Source organism: Fistularia commersonii, chromosome 26, assembly GCF_037954325.1.
Source record: "Fistularia commersonii isolate RoL2024-O1a breed Wild chromosome 26, RoL_Fcom_v1.0, whole genome shotgun sequence".
Classification (NCBI taxonomy): Eukaryota; Metazoa; Chordata; class Actinopteri; order Syngnathiformes; family Fistulariidae; genus Fistularia; species Fistularia commersonii.
In genome coordinates, this window is record NC_141309.1 from 11,043,282 (window position 1) to 11,060,747 (window position 17,466).

The 17,466-nt window shown below is 38.7% G+C and overlaps 2 protein-coding genes across 8 annotated transcripts; both read right to left on the bottom strand.

The window, feature by feature from the left end:
- Positions 1-116: 116 nt before the first annotated feature.
- On the bottom strand, positions 117-9,947 carry dbnlb (drebrin-like b). Of its 7 annotated transcripts, XM_086173865.1 has the most exons (15): positions 9,778-9,944; positions 7,491-7,546; positions 7,140-7,252; positions 6,971-7,045; positions 5,911-6,060; positions 5,397-5,474; positions 4,282-4,433; positions 4,143-4,197; positions 3,741-3,812; positions 3,422-3,545; positions 3,021-3,137; positions 2,627-2,701; positions 2,385-2,443; positions 2,219-2,303; positions 117-1,378 (listed from the first exon to the last, which is right to left on the bottom strand). In XM_086173865.1, the coding sequence occupies exons 1-15, from the start codon at positions 9,858-9,860 to the stop codon at positions 1,242-1,244; spliced, it is 1,431 nt and encodes a 476-aa protein (XP_086029991.1). In that variant the 5' UTR covers positions 9,861-9,944; the 3' UTR covers positions 117-1,241. The 7 variants fall into 7 exon arrangements, with proteins under 7 accessions (XP_086029991.1, XP_086029992.1, XP_086029993.1 ...); XM_086173866.1 differs by lacking the exon at positions 3,741-3,812 and having other exon boundaries at positions 9,778-9,946; XM_086173867.1 differs by lacking the exon at positions 2,627-2,701.
- A 415-nt stretch (positions 9,948-10,362) lies between these two features.
- On the bottom strand, positions 10,363-15,813 carry ube2d4 (ubiquitin conjugating enzyme E2 D4). Its single transcript, XM_086173917.1, has 7 exons — positions 15,539-15,813; positions 14,317-14,380; positions 14,145-14,176; positions 13,961-14,038; positions 13,712-13,817; positions 12,864-12,957; positions 10,363-12,746 (listed from the first exon to the last, which is right to left on the bottom strand). Exons 1-7 carry the CDS (start codon positions 15,560-15,562, stop codon positions 12,701-12,703), a joined length of 444 nt encoding a protein of 147 aa, XP_086030043.1. The 5' UTR covers positions 15,563-15,813; the 3' UTR covers positions 10,363-12,700.
- Positions 15,814-17,466: the final 1,653 nt, after the last annotated feature.

Sequence of the window (17,466 nt, forward strand, 5' to 3'; positions counted from 1 at the left end):
AATTGAATGCAGATATCGTGTGAACTTCCAGTTAAACCTGAAAATCCCTGTGTTTTTTCATTTTTGTTAAAAAATGTATGTATGTCTTTCGTGAATCATATGAGGGATCACAACAAAGCTTATTTTTCATTTTATTATGAAGAACATCTGTTCATTACAGTGGATTCTGGCCAAAGAAACAATGCAGCATATGAATTACGCGCTTTTCGATTCAATTATTTCTCAAGCTTTCAACTGGCCACGAATCTCTGAACAGCAGAGATAAAACAGTGAAGGTGCAGGTTGAATTGAAATGTTAAAAGGGGAGATCACTGCATTCACTTGCCTTATTGGGACCTTATAGTATTACATACTCAAGAACTGTAATGCATTAAAAGTGAAGCCCAGACCAGTGAAATCTGCAAAATTGGAAACAAATAACAATTGTTGATTTGTTTGCTTATATCCATCATCGCCCTATAATCTTTCTTGTTGAAATGACTTTTATAATGAGGAAGGAAATGTTGGGCCAGAAACAAAAACAAAAACCCGTCGTAATGCAATAAATGGTAACCATTTGATTCATTGGGCACAACCTCAGGGTCTGAACATCAACCACCCAGAGCAAACATAGGGAGATTTTAGAGATTTGCTTCAACCACAGTCAGATGGGTCCTAACATCTAATTTGAAATTCACAGAAGATGTAAGTTCACTTACATGCAAAAGAAGAATTCAGTCTTCCGGTATAGAAAGGCAAAACAAGGCAAAGGATTATTTGATTAAGTTGGTACCACCATCTGTAGATTTCTTTTTCCTGAATATAACAGGAGCAACTGCTACAAGTAACATTAAAAAAAATCATACCTGATATACAAAACTCAAGTCACTTTAAAGGAATGTAAACTAGAAATGCTCATAATGCTCATGACTTTAACAAAGCTTGATATTGTACTGTATCACATTTAGAGGCTAAGACATTTTCTGTGGTGGTGTTGTTGTTAGGGAAGGTCATTTGCCAAGGATTTTTTTCAAATGCAACCAAATCATAAAATGTGACATTATCCAAAAAAATTGAATGACACTGCTCTTTTGAAATGAAAACAGGAATAGAATCTTCCGGCCCTCTGTTACAACCTGTTTGGTCCATGTTGTGGAACTTTACGTCCTCCTCTGCTCAGTCACTTGCTGGTGAGGATTGTGTTGTTTTACTGCTGAGGTCCTCTGGGGCTGCAAGTGTGATGATCTAGCAACACGGCTGAGCTAGATAAGCTCAACGTAATTGGCTGGGAACATTCCGAAATGGCCATCCGTTCCATACCCTCGCCACCAGCCCTCATCTATCATCTCGATCCCGGTGATGATCTCATCAGGATCGAATGAGATCTCTGTGTCGTCAGCTGGGGAAGAAGAGCAAATGATTCTGAAATGATTTTACAGCAAATGTAATAATAATAATAATAATGATGCACATTTTCTTGTTATAAAACATTGATTTTTAACCAGGGACCTTTATCGAGAATAATGTGTAACACAACAGATAATACTTAAGAGATCGAGCAGGACCAAACCAAACAGTTGCACTACATAGGGGGTTTACTGTTTAAGTGAGCTAACTTTTCTAAAATTCAAAACACCAGATGATCTGTTGTTAACCTACAGTATATATTGTTGGAGAAAGTAATTTGTCAGACGGTTGCGATATTACAACTCTTATCTCTTTTGTACATCTTGACCGGTTTCGGAAGAAGACAGCGTTTCAGCTGAAGTAACCGTAGAGTCCGATCTCCCTAAAACGTGAACCTCCCCTGTCAACCTGAAAAGTCCTTGAGAGCCTCTTGAAGTAGCTACTTTGGTACAAAAAGGGCCCTGGTCATTGATGGACCCCGAACCAGTCCATGTGCTGTCCATCTGACTAAATCAAAATAAAAAGAACTTCATGACATAAAATAAAATTGGTAAGGCAAAAGGCCTGAGGATTAAAAAAAGTCAAGCAAAATAAATCGATCAAAATAAGTAAAATAGAAATTGCAGTCATAGAAGTAGGTGATGCAAGCACACAAAACAAAGAGTGTGTCCACTGAATGGTCACCTCAATATATTTTATTACAATTATATGTCCATGCAAACTAAGTCTGTGCTTAATTTGAATAGACATTTAATTGTTTTTGTCCACTATTGCTACATCTGACCCCGGAATTAGAAGCCCTTGTTTTAAAGCTAAGTGAAGCAAAACCCACCGGCCTGGTAGTCATATAAGGCCCTGGCACAGATGCCCCTGTCTGATGAGCCTTCATCAATCACCTCATAGTTGCTCTCCTGGACCTGTAAGTCAAATAGGCTTGGATTAAACTATTGCATAAAAATTATGAGAAATATATTCTACAGTTAAAACATAACAAATACCTGAGCAGGCTCTTCATAAGCTTCCTCCTGGACATATGTGTTAGCAGCTGGAGGCTCCTCTGTCGATAAAGAAAAAGAATATTATTCGCTGTTTGCCATTAACATAGGGTTCTGTACCAGCAGGTGGCAGCAGATCTCAAGTCCACAATGGAGCTGGATGGTGCATGTTCAGATGTCAAATCAAAGAGGCGGATGAGATAAAGAGTTAGGGGTGATGGCGGTGTGTGAGAAACAGTCACTACCTTTCAACTGCTCCTCCGGGGCTGCTTCCTGTTCATCATACTCACACCTGGACTGTCCATCAACCACATCTGGCTCTTGTCACCCAAAACACAAGTACAGACATGCATGTGCACAGTGGAACACATTCACAAGTCCACACAGGTTGAATACCACCAACACTCTGCCATAAGAGGCCATTCATACACGTTTCACTCAACGGGTAAAAATGAGCAAAATGAGGAAATATGTTACAGATATCAAATGGGGAAGGAATGGTGAAATTCTTGATTTTTAAGTGGATTAAGATGACTATGCAGGACAAACATGGGAAAATGAAGCATGTAGTTTTAGTCTGATCATTTGAGGACTGTCACCTGATACACCATGAATGAATTCTGTGTGTGTATCTCACACCTGTAGCAGGGACAGGAGAGGCGGAGCCTGCTGGCACAGGGGAAGCTTGGCGCTGAGGGGAGCTGGCTCGCTCGCTTTCATAAACTGGCTTAGACAGAAAAGGGCTTTGCAGGCGCCCTAAGCAATGACGCAAATGGAACCCCCAAACATGCACAATGGAAGTGGAAAAAAACACAAAGAGCAGAAGAAGAGAGGACATGATGGAGACAAAGTGTTAAGTATGAGACAACCAGACATTCTGATGGAGAGCTCTGAAATGGCACCAAGAGAAAAACACCAGCATGTACGTAAAACTTCATGAGAGTGACGCTAATAGAGCTTTAGAGTAATGTAGCAGTGGTTATGACATTTAAAGCAAAGTGAGCCATATTGAGAGCTTCCTTAGGCTGCGGGGCTGATACCTGGCTGAGGGCTCGTAGGGGGTGCTGAGGAAACATCGGGGGTGCTGGGATTTATTCCCCTTTCTCTCTGCATGAACATCTCTCTGGGGTTTACTGCACGCTGAGAGATCAGAGAAGCTGCTTCCTGCATGAAAAACAAGCGTATGGTTTCATTGTTACTGAGAAAACAAGGCGGATCGATGGACATGTTTTTAATTTACAACAAGAAGTTTTTGCTTCGAAAGGATTGGAAGACTGAACACAGGCTTGCCCTCAGGTAGGCAAACGAAGGACAGAGAATCTGGGTCAGAGGAGTCGCTCTCTGAGGCGGGGGACTCACGTTTGCCTTTTCCACAGATTCACCTCGCCTGACTGCATTCTTCTGGACTGCCTGGTTCTCCTCCTGCTCCTCCTGATGATGTTCATATTAATGTTTGCACTAATAACTTTTACTACACTCTTGTTGGAAGAAATCTCTGCATCTACACCTTCACGGCCTTAGTGTACCAGGGGTCTAAGTGCAATGCAATTTCAGTCCTGTCTAGGTGCAACCTGTGGCAGAACTGACAATAAAGTATCCTTTGAGTTTGACTTGACTTTAAGTGTGTTAAGTGTCCTACTGCCTAAAAACAACTTGATACTGGAGGGCACACTGAGGTTATGGGGTTTTATGCACCAGACATAGGTCACTCTATTGTACCCTTTATCTATTACATTGTGAGTGTTGTCTTGTCAGACTCACCCAGTGTTGTTTCTCCTGTTGTCTATTATCGGCCTCCTGTTGCTGCTGATATTTCCTAACAATGAAATTGGTATGTCAGGTCTACTCGGATGAAGACATGGATCCTATCAGTTTGCACTTTCCTTCATGTGTCACATACTTTTGTTGTTCAATTTGAACGGCTCTCTCCTTTTCCCATTTGTCCCTCTGTGCTGCCTCCTTTGCTTCTCTGTCCTTTCTCTCTTTCTCCAGGTGCTGGCGCTCCTCTTCTGCCTTGCGCCGCTCCTCCAGGCGACGTTTCTCCTCTTCTTTCTAAAGCAGCAAGAAGAAAAAGTCTGGACATATTTGTTTGATATATTTTGCAGATAATTCTAGTGGTCAAAGAAACCATTACCACCTATGTATGTAGTTATGCCAAATTAAAAACAGTGGACAAGGTAAAAATCTTATTTGGCTGTTCTTGTCAAAATCTATCATATCGACTGTACTTAATTTTCTTCTGTTGAAGACGTTTCACCCCTCTTCCGAGAGGCTTCTTCAGTTCAAATAGACTGTGTCCAAATCATATTTGGCTGAATATGATTGCTGTATTTTCTGGACTATAAGTTGCACTTTTTTCATAGTTTGGCTGGTCCTGCAACTTATACTCAGACGACTATATAAGAGGAGGAAGCAGCGTGGCATCTATCTCCGGAGTTGGCGACATTGCTCAGAGGTGACACAGAGGATGAAGAATTCAGTGGATTTAGTGATTTGGAGTGAGAATGAGAGTTCAGTAAACTTGTTATGCTACGTTGTTTATGCTAAAGTTACCTGAATGACTAATATATCACGTTAGCATACCAGACACCTATTCAGTCTGTTGTTCTCTTTTCTATAGTTATTACTATAACTTGCCTTTCGAGGTCAAATGTCTGTTCTTGGTCTCTGATTTTATAAAATAAATTTCCTCCACAAAAAAGGGACTTATAGTCCAGTGCGACTTCTATGTTTTTTTCTTCTTCATGGTGCCTTTTTTGTCGGCTGCTGCGACTTATTGTCTGGAAAATACTGTACATGCTGGGATTAAAAGTGCCTGCTATGTCCAATGGTTTTACATTAGCATTAAAGGGATATGTTAGTATGTGTCAAATGGAACAACTCCACAAATTCTTTCACAGGAAAATGTTGCAATCTCAGTGAGTTGAAAATCAAATATTCAAAACAAAGGGTACTAAAAATGTCAATGGTGGTTTGCATCAGGTCGACTTCACTGTATGCTGCCTCTAACGGTACCTCAGCTTGTGCCCAGAAGGTGTCCTTGTTTGTCTTCCGGATTTCTGACATTGCATTGGTCTTCTGATAGACTGAGCCCTACGCAGAGAAAAAAACAGTCATTCTCTACATACAATAAAAGTCAAAGTAAAAACAGTGGGGTCTGACTCCTACAGAAAAAAGTAGTGGAACAACAAATATCCCTTCAATATTTGGAGTTCTCAATCATTAATTGGTGGAATATTTAACTCATTTAAGCTGTGGGGTGATCCAACAAATGGACTGTGAAAAGGCTTTTTTGTCACATAGGGATACATAATGACAGGTATGAAAATGTGAAAAACAGCACTCCAGTAATGCACTACTATCAATTTTGAAGAAATGTGTCATACAGTGACAGACAAGAAGAAAGGATTTTACATATACATAGCGTGTGTTCGGATCAAGATCTGACTAAAGACTGTGTACCCTGCATTAGAGAAACCAGATAAGTGGCCATAACCAGAAATGTGTGCCCTTAGCATGAGAAGCATACCACTGGACCCTGAGGACCACTGTCCTGGAAGCGTTTGGAAGCTTCTTTGTGGAAACTGTAGTTGGCCCCTGATGCTTTGGCCACCTTTTGCATGATGACCTCAGGCTCCACATCCTCATCTGCTCTGGCATTTATTGTGACATGAGCTCCCTGTAAAACAATTTAAAAAAAGGAAATAGTCTCTATATTCATAAATACACAACCCACTCGGACAGTTTGCAACACCTATGGTTTTGAATAATGCTGCAAAAATTTCAAAATATTTTGAAAAACTGCTTATGCAATTTATCTGTTACATTACATAATTGAGTTTTCTAGTTTCATATAACTAAAAAAAAAAAATATATATATATATATATATATATATATATATGTATATATGTCTTTTACACATAACTATCATGTTACATATTCATGCACGCACACACACACAATCTCCATAAATGTTTATTTTGGAGGATAAGAGTAATTTTGTTCATTTTTTTTTTCAGAAATGTCTATTCTTTCAAGGGGAAGTGGCATTTGCAAGTATATTTAGACATAAGACCATGGCTCTACATAGGAAATTAAATAATTTCAGTCACGGGATTAACACTCATAGGTTTAACTATGAGCTGAAGAGGTCTTGAAATTTGTAAAGTATTTATTGACTTAGGGCAAAAACATATGGGCCACATACAGCTTATATGTATGCAAACAATAACAGTAACTGCACTTGGAGTGTAAATCCAAAGCCACCACCAATCAATCACCTTAAATTAGACTGAAACAGCAAGAAAGAAACTGATTTGCGTGTGCTCAAAGATCAACTCCCAATGGTTGAAGCACAGCATTGGATTCATTAGGAAATATGTACATATACTACTGTTTTTGAAAATGTAGTTCAAATTTGCACTCCATTTAAGTGAAAACACTGACACCTGTAGGCAAGCAACAGATTGATTCAAACAAACTGATCATTGATGAATAAAGTAATCAATATCCTGCTCAAATTCAGCATATAAACACAGACAACAGTATTGGAAAAATCAATTTGGCCCAGAAAGAAGAGCAGAGGTACCTTCAAAAAATTTGCCATGGAGCTCACATGATTTGCACAAATTCCTTTCCTGGCATCTTTCACTCCCTCCCCAGTCTGAAATACAAAGAATTGTGTTCATCTCAGATGCTCAAGGATGGTCTCACTCAACTAAGAGGGCATTTGCACAGTAGAGGAGAACAGCACTAACCCAGTTGATGAGGACATATTTAGGCAGACCAGAATTTGGATCCTGGACCCGGCAAAAAGCATACATGACTTTTCCGCTGTTCAATTCCTCAACCAACTCCTCCAGTCCTCCATCTGAAGCATAAACATTGTGGAAAAGTCAAATGAGCTCTGTGGTTGGTTGTATAACTGCAGGGAACATTTTTCCCTTTACAAATGGTGGGTTGAGAAAGCAGAGGCAAGCATTTCCTTTGTGCTGATATTCCAGTACCACAGCTGTATGCTAACAATGACATCCCTGCACCCTTTTGATGGTGTTGTGTTCAGTTGTTATAAAACATAAAAACCTGCCAATAATAAAATAGTTACTCACCTCCCTTTTCTGCCAAACGGATATCATTACTGTTTCCCTCATAGGTGAACAGGGCCCTGTGGAGAATATCAATTATCTAATCGATAGCTCCACAAAATGTGACAGAAAATTTGTTTATGAGCAGTTGACGTTACTGCATCGAACTATGAAGTTATGATGATGGCATGTTGGCTTAGTGCTGCATTTAAAGCCAAAATGGTTAGATGTTGACTTATACCGTTATTTACTCCACTAAAAAGGTCAAACCAGTTTATCTGTTTTATGTAAACAAAAAAACTCCTCAGCTGTTCACTTTGAAAGCAGTTAATAAGGCCATTGCCAGTTGCTTTACAGACACTGTTTGATACATGCTCGGCAAAAGTAAATGAAATTAATACTGAAATGTGACATATGAAATTCAATAAAATATTGCTTGTAATATGCAGAGCTTTGGACTTCGGCCCTTAGGCGCTAATTATGATGTGACATCAAACAGCACTACAGCACATCTGAGAGTTATCTCAATCAGGCCTGAAAACACATTTCCTGATATTGACTTTTTACCCCTACAGCAGTTAAATTTGATTTTTTTATTATTTTTATTGTTTAGATCATTTTCTCAAACTGGTTTGACCGGAAAAATGGCCCAGCTATGTTAATGAGTGAATGGTTGGTTGTCTCTATATGAGGCCCTGCGATCGACTTGCAACCGGTCCAGGGTGGACCCTGCCTCTTGCCCAATGACAACCTGGATCGGCTTCAGCATCGCCGTGATCCTACATACAGGATAAGCAGTAGATAATGAATGAATGAATGGTTTGACCCTATATTATCAGGAAATTATGTAATGCTCATTAAAATTTGATAAAGGGTCAGAGACTGTGAATTCATCACTTGTTCTATTCAATTAATAAGAACATTTGTCACCATTATCATCTTTAGAGCACAGAAAGATTTAGCTGTTTTGCATGAATAGAGTTATAAAAATACATGTGCAATTATACATGTTGCTGATGCATTTACTGACAAGCAGCCCAGTGCTCTAAAGTAGCTGAAAGGCATTTGAGATCACTTTTCTGTGTAAATATGGGCCAGGAACTCCCTGGGTAATTATCCCTTGGAGTTAATTAGTTCAAGTCATCTTAAACAACGCAGCTTTCATCTGTGGGATACAAATGACACTTGAGAATATAAGACACCTCTGCAATGTTAATAAAGAACCAGACTAGAGTTGTTAGTTGCAAATAGAGTGACTTTTTTTTCCTCATGTTGGATTGAAATGAAACCATGTAAATGACTAACCTAACGCTTCAGTGATGAAAACCTTACAATGAAAAACCATTTCCTGATCTATGGGAGACATAAGTTGTTTTTAGAAATGGAAATATATGACATGTTTTTAAATTGACATTCACTGGGTCAGATCCATAGCAAAAAACACTACCTATTGGACATCTCTAATCTAGATTATTCTGGAGATGACAAAAGACTCCCGACAATAAATGTTTGGATTTATAAGTGGCAAACTGAGACCTTGCTGCCTATTTCCAGTCAAGACATGGCCATTTACAGACGCAGAACACTGAATTTCCACGAAACAGATGGTTTCATAAATCTGTGAGTTGCATTTTACAGAGTGCCACCCTTTTAAGTGAGACATTATAAAACTTTATCGAAACAGGAAGTGGGTTAGGGACATTGTTGGCGGGTGTAATACGCTTGCATGACCATTTGATGCATAAAACACCAAAGAACAGGCCGCACGGCAGTGCAACAGAAATGTCCCTTAAACACCGAACGGAAACCAACTTCAACTTCGTCAAGCCCAAGTTCCTTGCTTTAGCTTTTTCATAATGGGTTTGAATATATCTACCCAGGAAGTGGGTGATTAGCTTGCGGTCCTGCAAAGCAACCTTACCCCATTCCACTTCATAACGCAATGTAATGTAAATGACGGCCAAATGTTAGACAATAGCTAGCCCCATTTGATATTTGAATTTGTGAATTACGATTTTACACAAAATACAATTAGCTTACTTTGGCATTAGGAACGTACACGCCAGACTGGCAGTTCACGGGAGGAAATGGGTAGCGCTATATTCGAATATTAAAAATCTGAATAACATCAGCAGAAGATCTCATGTTGTCAAATCAATGTCACAAATACAAAGGTTAAGCTTATCAGATGTTAGGTTAACAATGACGCTAACTTACTATACGGCTGACAAGCTCAATGCTAACAAACACTACAGTTAATGTTAAGTCTCTCGTCCAAGACTCGCACATCATTGGAAATGCTGTCCCTTACCAGTTGGTATTGGATTTCTCATTTACCACTTCTTTATAAGCAGCTGTTAACGCGGGTCCATTTTTGCTGAGGTTAACTGCCATGGTTTTGTTGGCTTCGGCTAGCTATCCGGGATGCGCCCTTCCTACAGGGAGGAGTGGCGACGATGCTGACTGTGCCGTAAAGGAAGCAACTTCAGCTAGCGGCCAGCGACTACTGGCTACATCTCGGCTATGGCGTCTGTTATACGCGTTGTCAGGGTGGAAGGGGCTTATGTGTTGCGAGTTTATCTAAAAATAAAATAAAATAAATGTTAAAAAAGTAAGAAAAGTCAAATATATAAATAAGTATATCATCTGGGTACCACAGAAGCCGCGACCGGGTTGTAGAAAGAAACGAACCCCGAAATGCGGAGCTTGAAAAACAAACAAAATAAAAAAAACAACAGTGACGAAATTACTGGCCACCTTAAAAGTTGTTTTCTTTTGCATGTACACTTGTTCTTAAATTATGTCTTACAAATTACGCGTTTGATTTCCGGGAAAAAGTGTTTTGTTTGCATAACATTAATTTCAAAACACACTGAATGAAATAAGAGATGACAACCACAAACCGAGATGCTCTTTATTAATATGCGATGACAATGTCACTGTTGTCTTTGCAGGACAAAATAAGGAGATGTGGATATCATAGCTACAGTTCTGGCACACAGACTCCAAATCAGAAGCTGCTATCTAGCCGGGCCAACGTCAACAGAAAGCCTGGCCAAATTCACCTGCAACTTAAAATGATAGTAGGGTTTAAGCAAGCTTCCGAGATCCGCTAAAGAAATCAAGCACCCGCCAGGGAATAAGTTAGCAATGACAACAGGTACACGGCTTTGACACACTCTCTCTGTATGTACAAATGAGGGTTAAGGCTAGGAGTTGTCAGATGAGTTGTAACAAAATCCCTGATATCTGGCAAATGGCTGTGAGAAGGTTCTCCAGAGTGCAAAGCATGCCAAGCTGCCTCTATAAATTCTATTGAGCACAATGGACAAAAGAAGTCAATGGTCAGTCACATCAGTCCCTGGTAAAATGGAGCTGCTTTCAATAGGAGTTGGAAGATATGCAGCTTTTAAATAAATAGCCAGATAAACAATGTACACAAAGTCTGAACTAGTATTATGTATGACACAAGTACGTTTCAATTGCAGCTTTACAGCAAATATATTTACTGCATTGAGAAGATAGACTTAAAAATGTTAGAACAGCATACTGTGTTTTAGTATAATTGGTTTTTCAAGTCCAAGTTATTCAATTAACACATCAAATGTTCATGCTCTGCTGTGGACCTCTGCAATAATGCCTCAAAAACAACTGAATTACTCTCCATACCACCAAACGATTTCCTTAACAGGGGCAGCGTCTGCACTTTGCTTTAAAACGGCATGTGCGAGCTACTTTATCCAATAGACACAATGAATCATAATTAAACAATTTTTTTGTTTGTTTTTTGTTTTTATGACACATAGCATTGATGACTAATCCAGATGGGAATAACAGCATAAACTAAAGCTATCAAAGATACAATACAAACGTCACAAATGCACTACTCAGACAAACTGTTCAGCTGTGAGAATAGATAAGAAATCTCTTGGAACGGGATCATGTTCATGAACATAAAAAGCACCACCTTAAAAAATAAAATTACACATCACTTGAAAAGTAGGAAACCCCGTGTCAAATTATTAAGCTATTCACATTGTAACTGCATGATTATGATTTCAAATTATTGGGTTTGCAATGTAACATTTTTTTCTAAGTTTCCATTTTAAGTAGTATTGGGACAAGGTGAGACTATTGTACAAAATTAGTAGCATATACATTTAATAGCAGTTCACAGCCAAGTGTTCACGAAATGAATGGAAATAGTGGTGTAATGAATTGTAGATGACAAAACAAAATATCTGAAATGAACTTAAATTCGCCTTTGAAGTAGTGAGAGAAAATCTTGTGTGAACAAACCAGGAACAGCTTGTGAAATTGGCCCTATCATAGGCTCTAAACTCAGATCACTGCTTATCAAGGCTGAAGATTTGGCTCTATACCTGAGTAAGTGTACTGAGGAGGTAACACACAGCTTTACTATGTGCTGAAGAGTGGCTATGTTCAAGTCGTACAACAGTAAAAGTTTTGCACTTTGACAACAGCAATGAGCATGTGAGAGAAATGAAAATGATATTCACCATGCGGTGAGCCAAAGGGGCAGTTAGCTTTTACCAGCAGCTATCCAGTACCATCAAAATTCACGATATACTGTGACTTTTCCAAATGCTGCGAGTAATATGGACCAATCCTTCTTTATATCCTTCACATTGTTTTGGGGTAGAGATAGAATGTGCCAACCAATTAAATGCTGGTGATGGCACTGCACCATTCTTTTGTTCACTTGGAACGTTCTGTCTCAATTGCACATTGACCGAAAATAACAACAAAGAAAGGCCACTAAATACATGGAAATACAGTAATACAATAAATCCAGAGGGGCAGAGACAGTACCCCTACAATGAAGTGAAAACTAAACCCTAAAACAAACATTTTGTTTTCTGAGTAGCGCAAAAATATGGCATTGACAGTGAAAATGAAGCATGTGAAAAGTGATAACAACAGCAGGAGTTACATTGTAAAGTCTAAACGTGGCGTATGGACTGAAGAGTTTGTGGTATTCCACATGGGATTGCTTTCAGGAGCCCGTCAGGTTGCTCTCAACAGATCCATACAAGTCGCAAGACAGACCACTGTCGCAGCTCAGCACATGGAAAGCCAGGTGGCACCAAACCTCATCTTGAGGTTTCCTGCTCCAAATCATGCACTGTTGGTTTTTCCTCTGCTGCTCGGTTGCCTCAAGTTACAAATAAAACAATTATCTTATTCTTTTGTATGTGAGCTCCCAGGCATTCTCACATTGCATACTTCTGTGTCCATTCTCTTGCTAATTTATTATACCTGTGAAAAAGCATATTTTGGAAAATGTATTAGGAGAACATCCTAACGGAAAATCTTTTTCAATGCTTGCACAGACATTAACATATTTTCCACTTCAAAGAAATATTTTACACTCACTTTTCCCTATCAGCTTTGTATGTATGGGCAATTTCTGGTACCAGTGGGTCATCTGGGTTTGGATCGCAGAGAAGAGAGCAGATTGACAATAATACTGTGGAGAAAGTACCAAAAAAAAAAATGCTATTAGAACTTAATGACAAAATGAAAGATGAATGGAGTACTATCGGAAAATTTTTCACCCTGCAGATGACACGTGGCCTCCTGCCAATACATTCTGCTACATAAGGATTTTGCAATAATATACCTTTCACAACACTGCTTATCTCTAGCAGGACACATCTATCATGGAGACTGACTAATAATTACTGTGGGTTGCACATACCCAATGTAGCATAAAGCATTTCTCGAGATAGAAATCTTTGACTTTTAAGTCAAAGACGGTGGCACTGTAACAAAAGTTAATTAAACAAGCTGAATAAATAATTCATTTCTATCCCTTTCCTCATAAAAGACTATAATACTGCACTTCTGTTTTTGAGGCACTGTGCCTTCAACTGTACGGTACACCCGCAGCCAGTTATTATATTACAATATATTATGTTCTTAAGTACAAAGAATTGTATATAAGGAGCAGCTACATTGTTTTCGAGGGGTGAATATATATATATATGCACACACACACACACACACACACACACACACACACACACACGCGCGCGCGCGCGCGCGCATGCGCACACACACCCACGTGCATACACGCGCACACACAATATCTTCATAATAAATACTCTGAAGAAAAAATATGTATATAGAATTATATATAATTCTTTAGATAGATGGTAATAGAAGTTTGAGTTGTCATTCTGGGTCTTAGCAGTTTTGATTTCACAAAACATTTTACATACCTTTTGATACGGTAAGTGCAGGTGACCATTGTGACCTCAGTATATCAAGACAGATACTGCCATTGCTGTTGATATTTGGGTGGTAAATTTTTGTAGTGAATGCAACCTTTGAAAAAAATAAAAAAAGACAGAGCAATAATGGTGGACATATCCAGCAAGGATAACAATCTTTATTGTAATATATATAGACAATGGAAAGAAAAAGGCAAGTTACTTTTCCATTATTTGGCAATGCAGACCCTTACTCACTTTTGGTGGTTTGAAGGGATAATCTGTCGGGAAGTGAATTGTAAGGAAAAACACTCCACTCTGATATGGACTGTCACTCTGTGGAAATAAAAATAGAAACATGATAAGACGGTCAACATCAACTGTCTTTTATTTAGCTGGATTAAAAAAGAAGGGGAAAAAAAACAAAAAAAGCATTACTTACCGGACCCATAATTGTTGCCTGCCAATGAAACACTGAAAGAAAAAGGGAGTGGTGATTTTTTTTTTTACATCAATATTATTACAGAATTACAGGTTCACTGCATATATTCATATTTGCAAACATATAATAGCAATAAAATTTCATAATCCACAGGAAACAATAAAATTCTTACAGTCCTCTCCAACTGGCCCAGCAGAGCACTGAGCAGGAGGGTCCCTTTGCAGGTCCGACAACTCCTGCAAACAACAAAATTCAATAAGAAATTGTATTTACAATAATGCAGCACAGCATCTTAATGTGTTTATTTGTATATTCCCAATGCCAGAACAAAAAAACAATCTAGGAGAATTTTAATTTCACACCAAAACCTCACATCGGCTTATCTAGTTTTTGAGTTAAATTTAATTTTCTTAGCTGACGTAAGAGCAACTGTTTCTTTTTCAAATCCCTTAAGCCAGTGAACAGTTAACAGCCAAACAATTTAATATCATAGTTTGGAACCATCTCAGACATCAAGGCAACATTATCTTTTGATTAAAATGGACTAATAGAGTACAATATAAGCACCTAATGTGCAAATAAATAGATAAAATAACAATAATAAATGCTGACACATTCGCCTCATTAGAGGACAGTATGTGTAATCAGCTCTTGGTTGCAAGCGTACACACATACACACGCAAACACATCTAGTTAAATTGAGTTCAAACCCATTATTCATAATCAATCCAATAGAAGCCTGCCTATTCAGTTATATAAATACACATGCCCGCTCCAGTGCCCCATATGCCACTCCATATATGGTAACAGTGATACTAGGGTTCAATTTTGGCAACCAGCTGTCAGTCCAAGAGACTACACACATCATCGGCCAAACTCTTGAGCACAACCGCGACAATAATAACAAAAATATTTACAAAAACGACGAAAGAACACGAAGTTTAGGTAAAAAATCTTAAAACTATAAAAGATGAACAGAAAATACGTTTATCCAGCTTTCAAAAGTACTGCAACTGATACTGATGCTAGCTGAATGCTAGTCTTGTGTCGCTGTGCATTATTATTTTTGGCAACATAATGTCCATGAATGACGTTAGATATGAAAAATAACATGATCGAGCAAAACTTGCAAAGCTATGGTGCACTGACAAAAGTCGGTTAGTTGTTGATTAGGAACGTCACTGTAGCAATGCACCAACAGGGCCATCGGTGTTTAGCTCGTCTTTGTTTGTGAATTATTCCCAGAAGCTGCAACATTTTAAAAAGAAAGTAGTGATTGCTATTTCGGGCTACAAAAATGTCAAACAGTAACCATGGCTCTCCGGAGGTTCCAAACTTCGGGAAAAGTTGTCAAAACGGGCGAGAGCTGACACGTAAAAGAAATATACACTCACCTTCTGGATTCTTTTCAACGCCATTGCCTCAATGGCTATGCTAGGTAGCCTAACAGCTAACAGTTAGCTTTGTACACATACAAATTGTATTCTTTGGCAGCGTAGGTCCAAATCACACCTTTCAGTTAAAACCAGGAACTCACTTGTGGCGTAAGATCGGCCAATGGTTATTTTCGAATACAATGTATGCATCAAAGCATTTAAAAGTGCTCTTTCTTAAGCTTGTCACAGAATTGCCGAGATATTTTAGCGGCTTCACTATCATTCTACCCCTCTTGGTCATACTCGCTGCCTAGGAGACAGTTTGGTAAGTATCGCGAGATTTGACAGAACGCAGTCGAATTGCAGACCTCAGCAATTCCTTCAGATGGTTGACAGCTCTGTAAATATTGACCACTCATTAATCTTCAATAATGTCAATTATGCAGGAAGATATGTTTATACTTATTTTATACTTATTTCTATACAATAATTCTCCCACATTGTATTTGATACAACTGAAGTAAACTAAAGTGGCATGAACTAGTCCAACAATCACCGTTCTTCTAATTTTAATAGTTAATTAATTTGAAGTATCCTAAAATAGAGATTGGATATCACTTTTTCAGACTGTGCTTGTGAGAAAAATGTCGCTGAAAAACTCATTCATTAAGTTTAAGTGTGAGGCTGCGGAAGCACTATCTATCTATCTATCTATCTATCTATCTATCTATCTATCTATCTATCTATCTATCTATCTATCTATCTATCTATCTATCTATCTATCTATCTATCTATCTATCTATCTATCTATCTATCTATCTATCTATCTATCTATCTATCTATCTATCTATCTATCCATCCATCCATCCATCCATCCATCCATCCATCCATCCATCCATCCATCTATCTATCTATCTATCTATCTATCTATCTATCTATCTATCTATCTATCTATCCTAGGAATACCAATAGTTTGAACCCTGTTAAAGGCTATGATGCTTTATGAATAATCTTTAACTGTGTTCAGTAATAGTTTTAGGAAAGAGAGATATTTCTTTACGGGTAACTCTGCATAATGAAGCTGTATGAATAGGACCCCGGGGCAAACATGCCCCGTGCTCAGAGCCCCTTCGGCAAATCATAGACTCGGTGCAATGAAACGCACCAAACAGGGTTAGCAGACCACAAGATGTCACTATTTGAAAAGAGCAAAAACACACCGAAGCGAGTCTTAGCCACATCTGACTGTGAACTGCTTTGGCTGGGCCATGTTCAATGCAATTGATCATGTTGTATGTTGCAAGCCTCAGACGAAATTTGATTGTATTCTAAATAACTTTTCGATCCAACACGAAACAATATGGGAAGTACAAACAAATTGATGTGTACTATTTATGTGTGCAGAGACAAAAAGAAAATACAGTAGAATTGTCAATTCAATACTCAGTCATTGTACAGCCATATTCATCTGAGTCAGCTGCATACTCCGGTTTCTGCACAGCCTTGTCTTGAAAAGCCTCATGAGCTTCCCTTTATATGTCTTAAACAAGAGTGAAAAAAGAGCTCTCATTATTTTAGTGAGTATGTATGAATGGGTTGCAGTGTTCATTCTTCTTAAATGGCTGATTCAGTGTCAGGTTGAGGATCCTATCGTCAATGTGACACTGAGAGGGACCATTTTCCTTTCGAAAGCAGAAGATTCCTTCAGATAATATCTTATTGTTTGCTCATTTCTGTGCTCTCTCAATGACCTGCCTGTCCTCAGGGCCTCCTTGTAATCAGATTCAACAAGCAGCAGAGGTAGCAGTTTGAGTCTTATGCAGCAAGGGCCTTGTGTTCTTAGTTTGTCTATTTGGAGAGGCCATTTCTCAGCATGAGGTTTCAGACAGTCAAGTCCACACTTTGTTGGCTTGAAGCCTCAGATCACATCGTCTCCCATAGTTACC

Coding starts and splice junctions, on each gene's coding strand:
- dbnlb (XM_086173865.1), bottom strand. CDS start 9,860: ATGGCAGTTAACCTCAGCAAAAATGGACCCGCGTTAACAGCTGCTTAT. Junction 2,702..3,020: donor CTCTCCTGTCCCTGCTACAG/GTGTGAGATACA, acceptor TTGGGTGACAAG/AGCCAGATGTGGTTGATGGA. Junction 2,304..2,384: donor CTTATGAAGAGCCTGCTCAG/GTATTTGTTATG, acceptor TTTGACTTACAG/GTCCAGGAGAGCAACTATGA.
- ube2d4 (XM_086173917.1), bottom strand. CDS start 15,562: ATGGCGTTGAAAAGAATCCAGAAG. Junction 14,381..15,538: donor CGTTGAAAAGAATCCAGAAG/GTGAGTGTATAT, acceptor TGTTGTTTGCAG/GAGTTGTCGGACCTGCAAAG. Junction 12,747..12,863: donor TACAAAGCTGATAGGGAAAA/GTGAGTGTAAAA, acceptor GCTTTTTCACAG/GTATAATAAATTAGCAAGAG.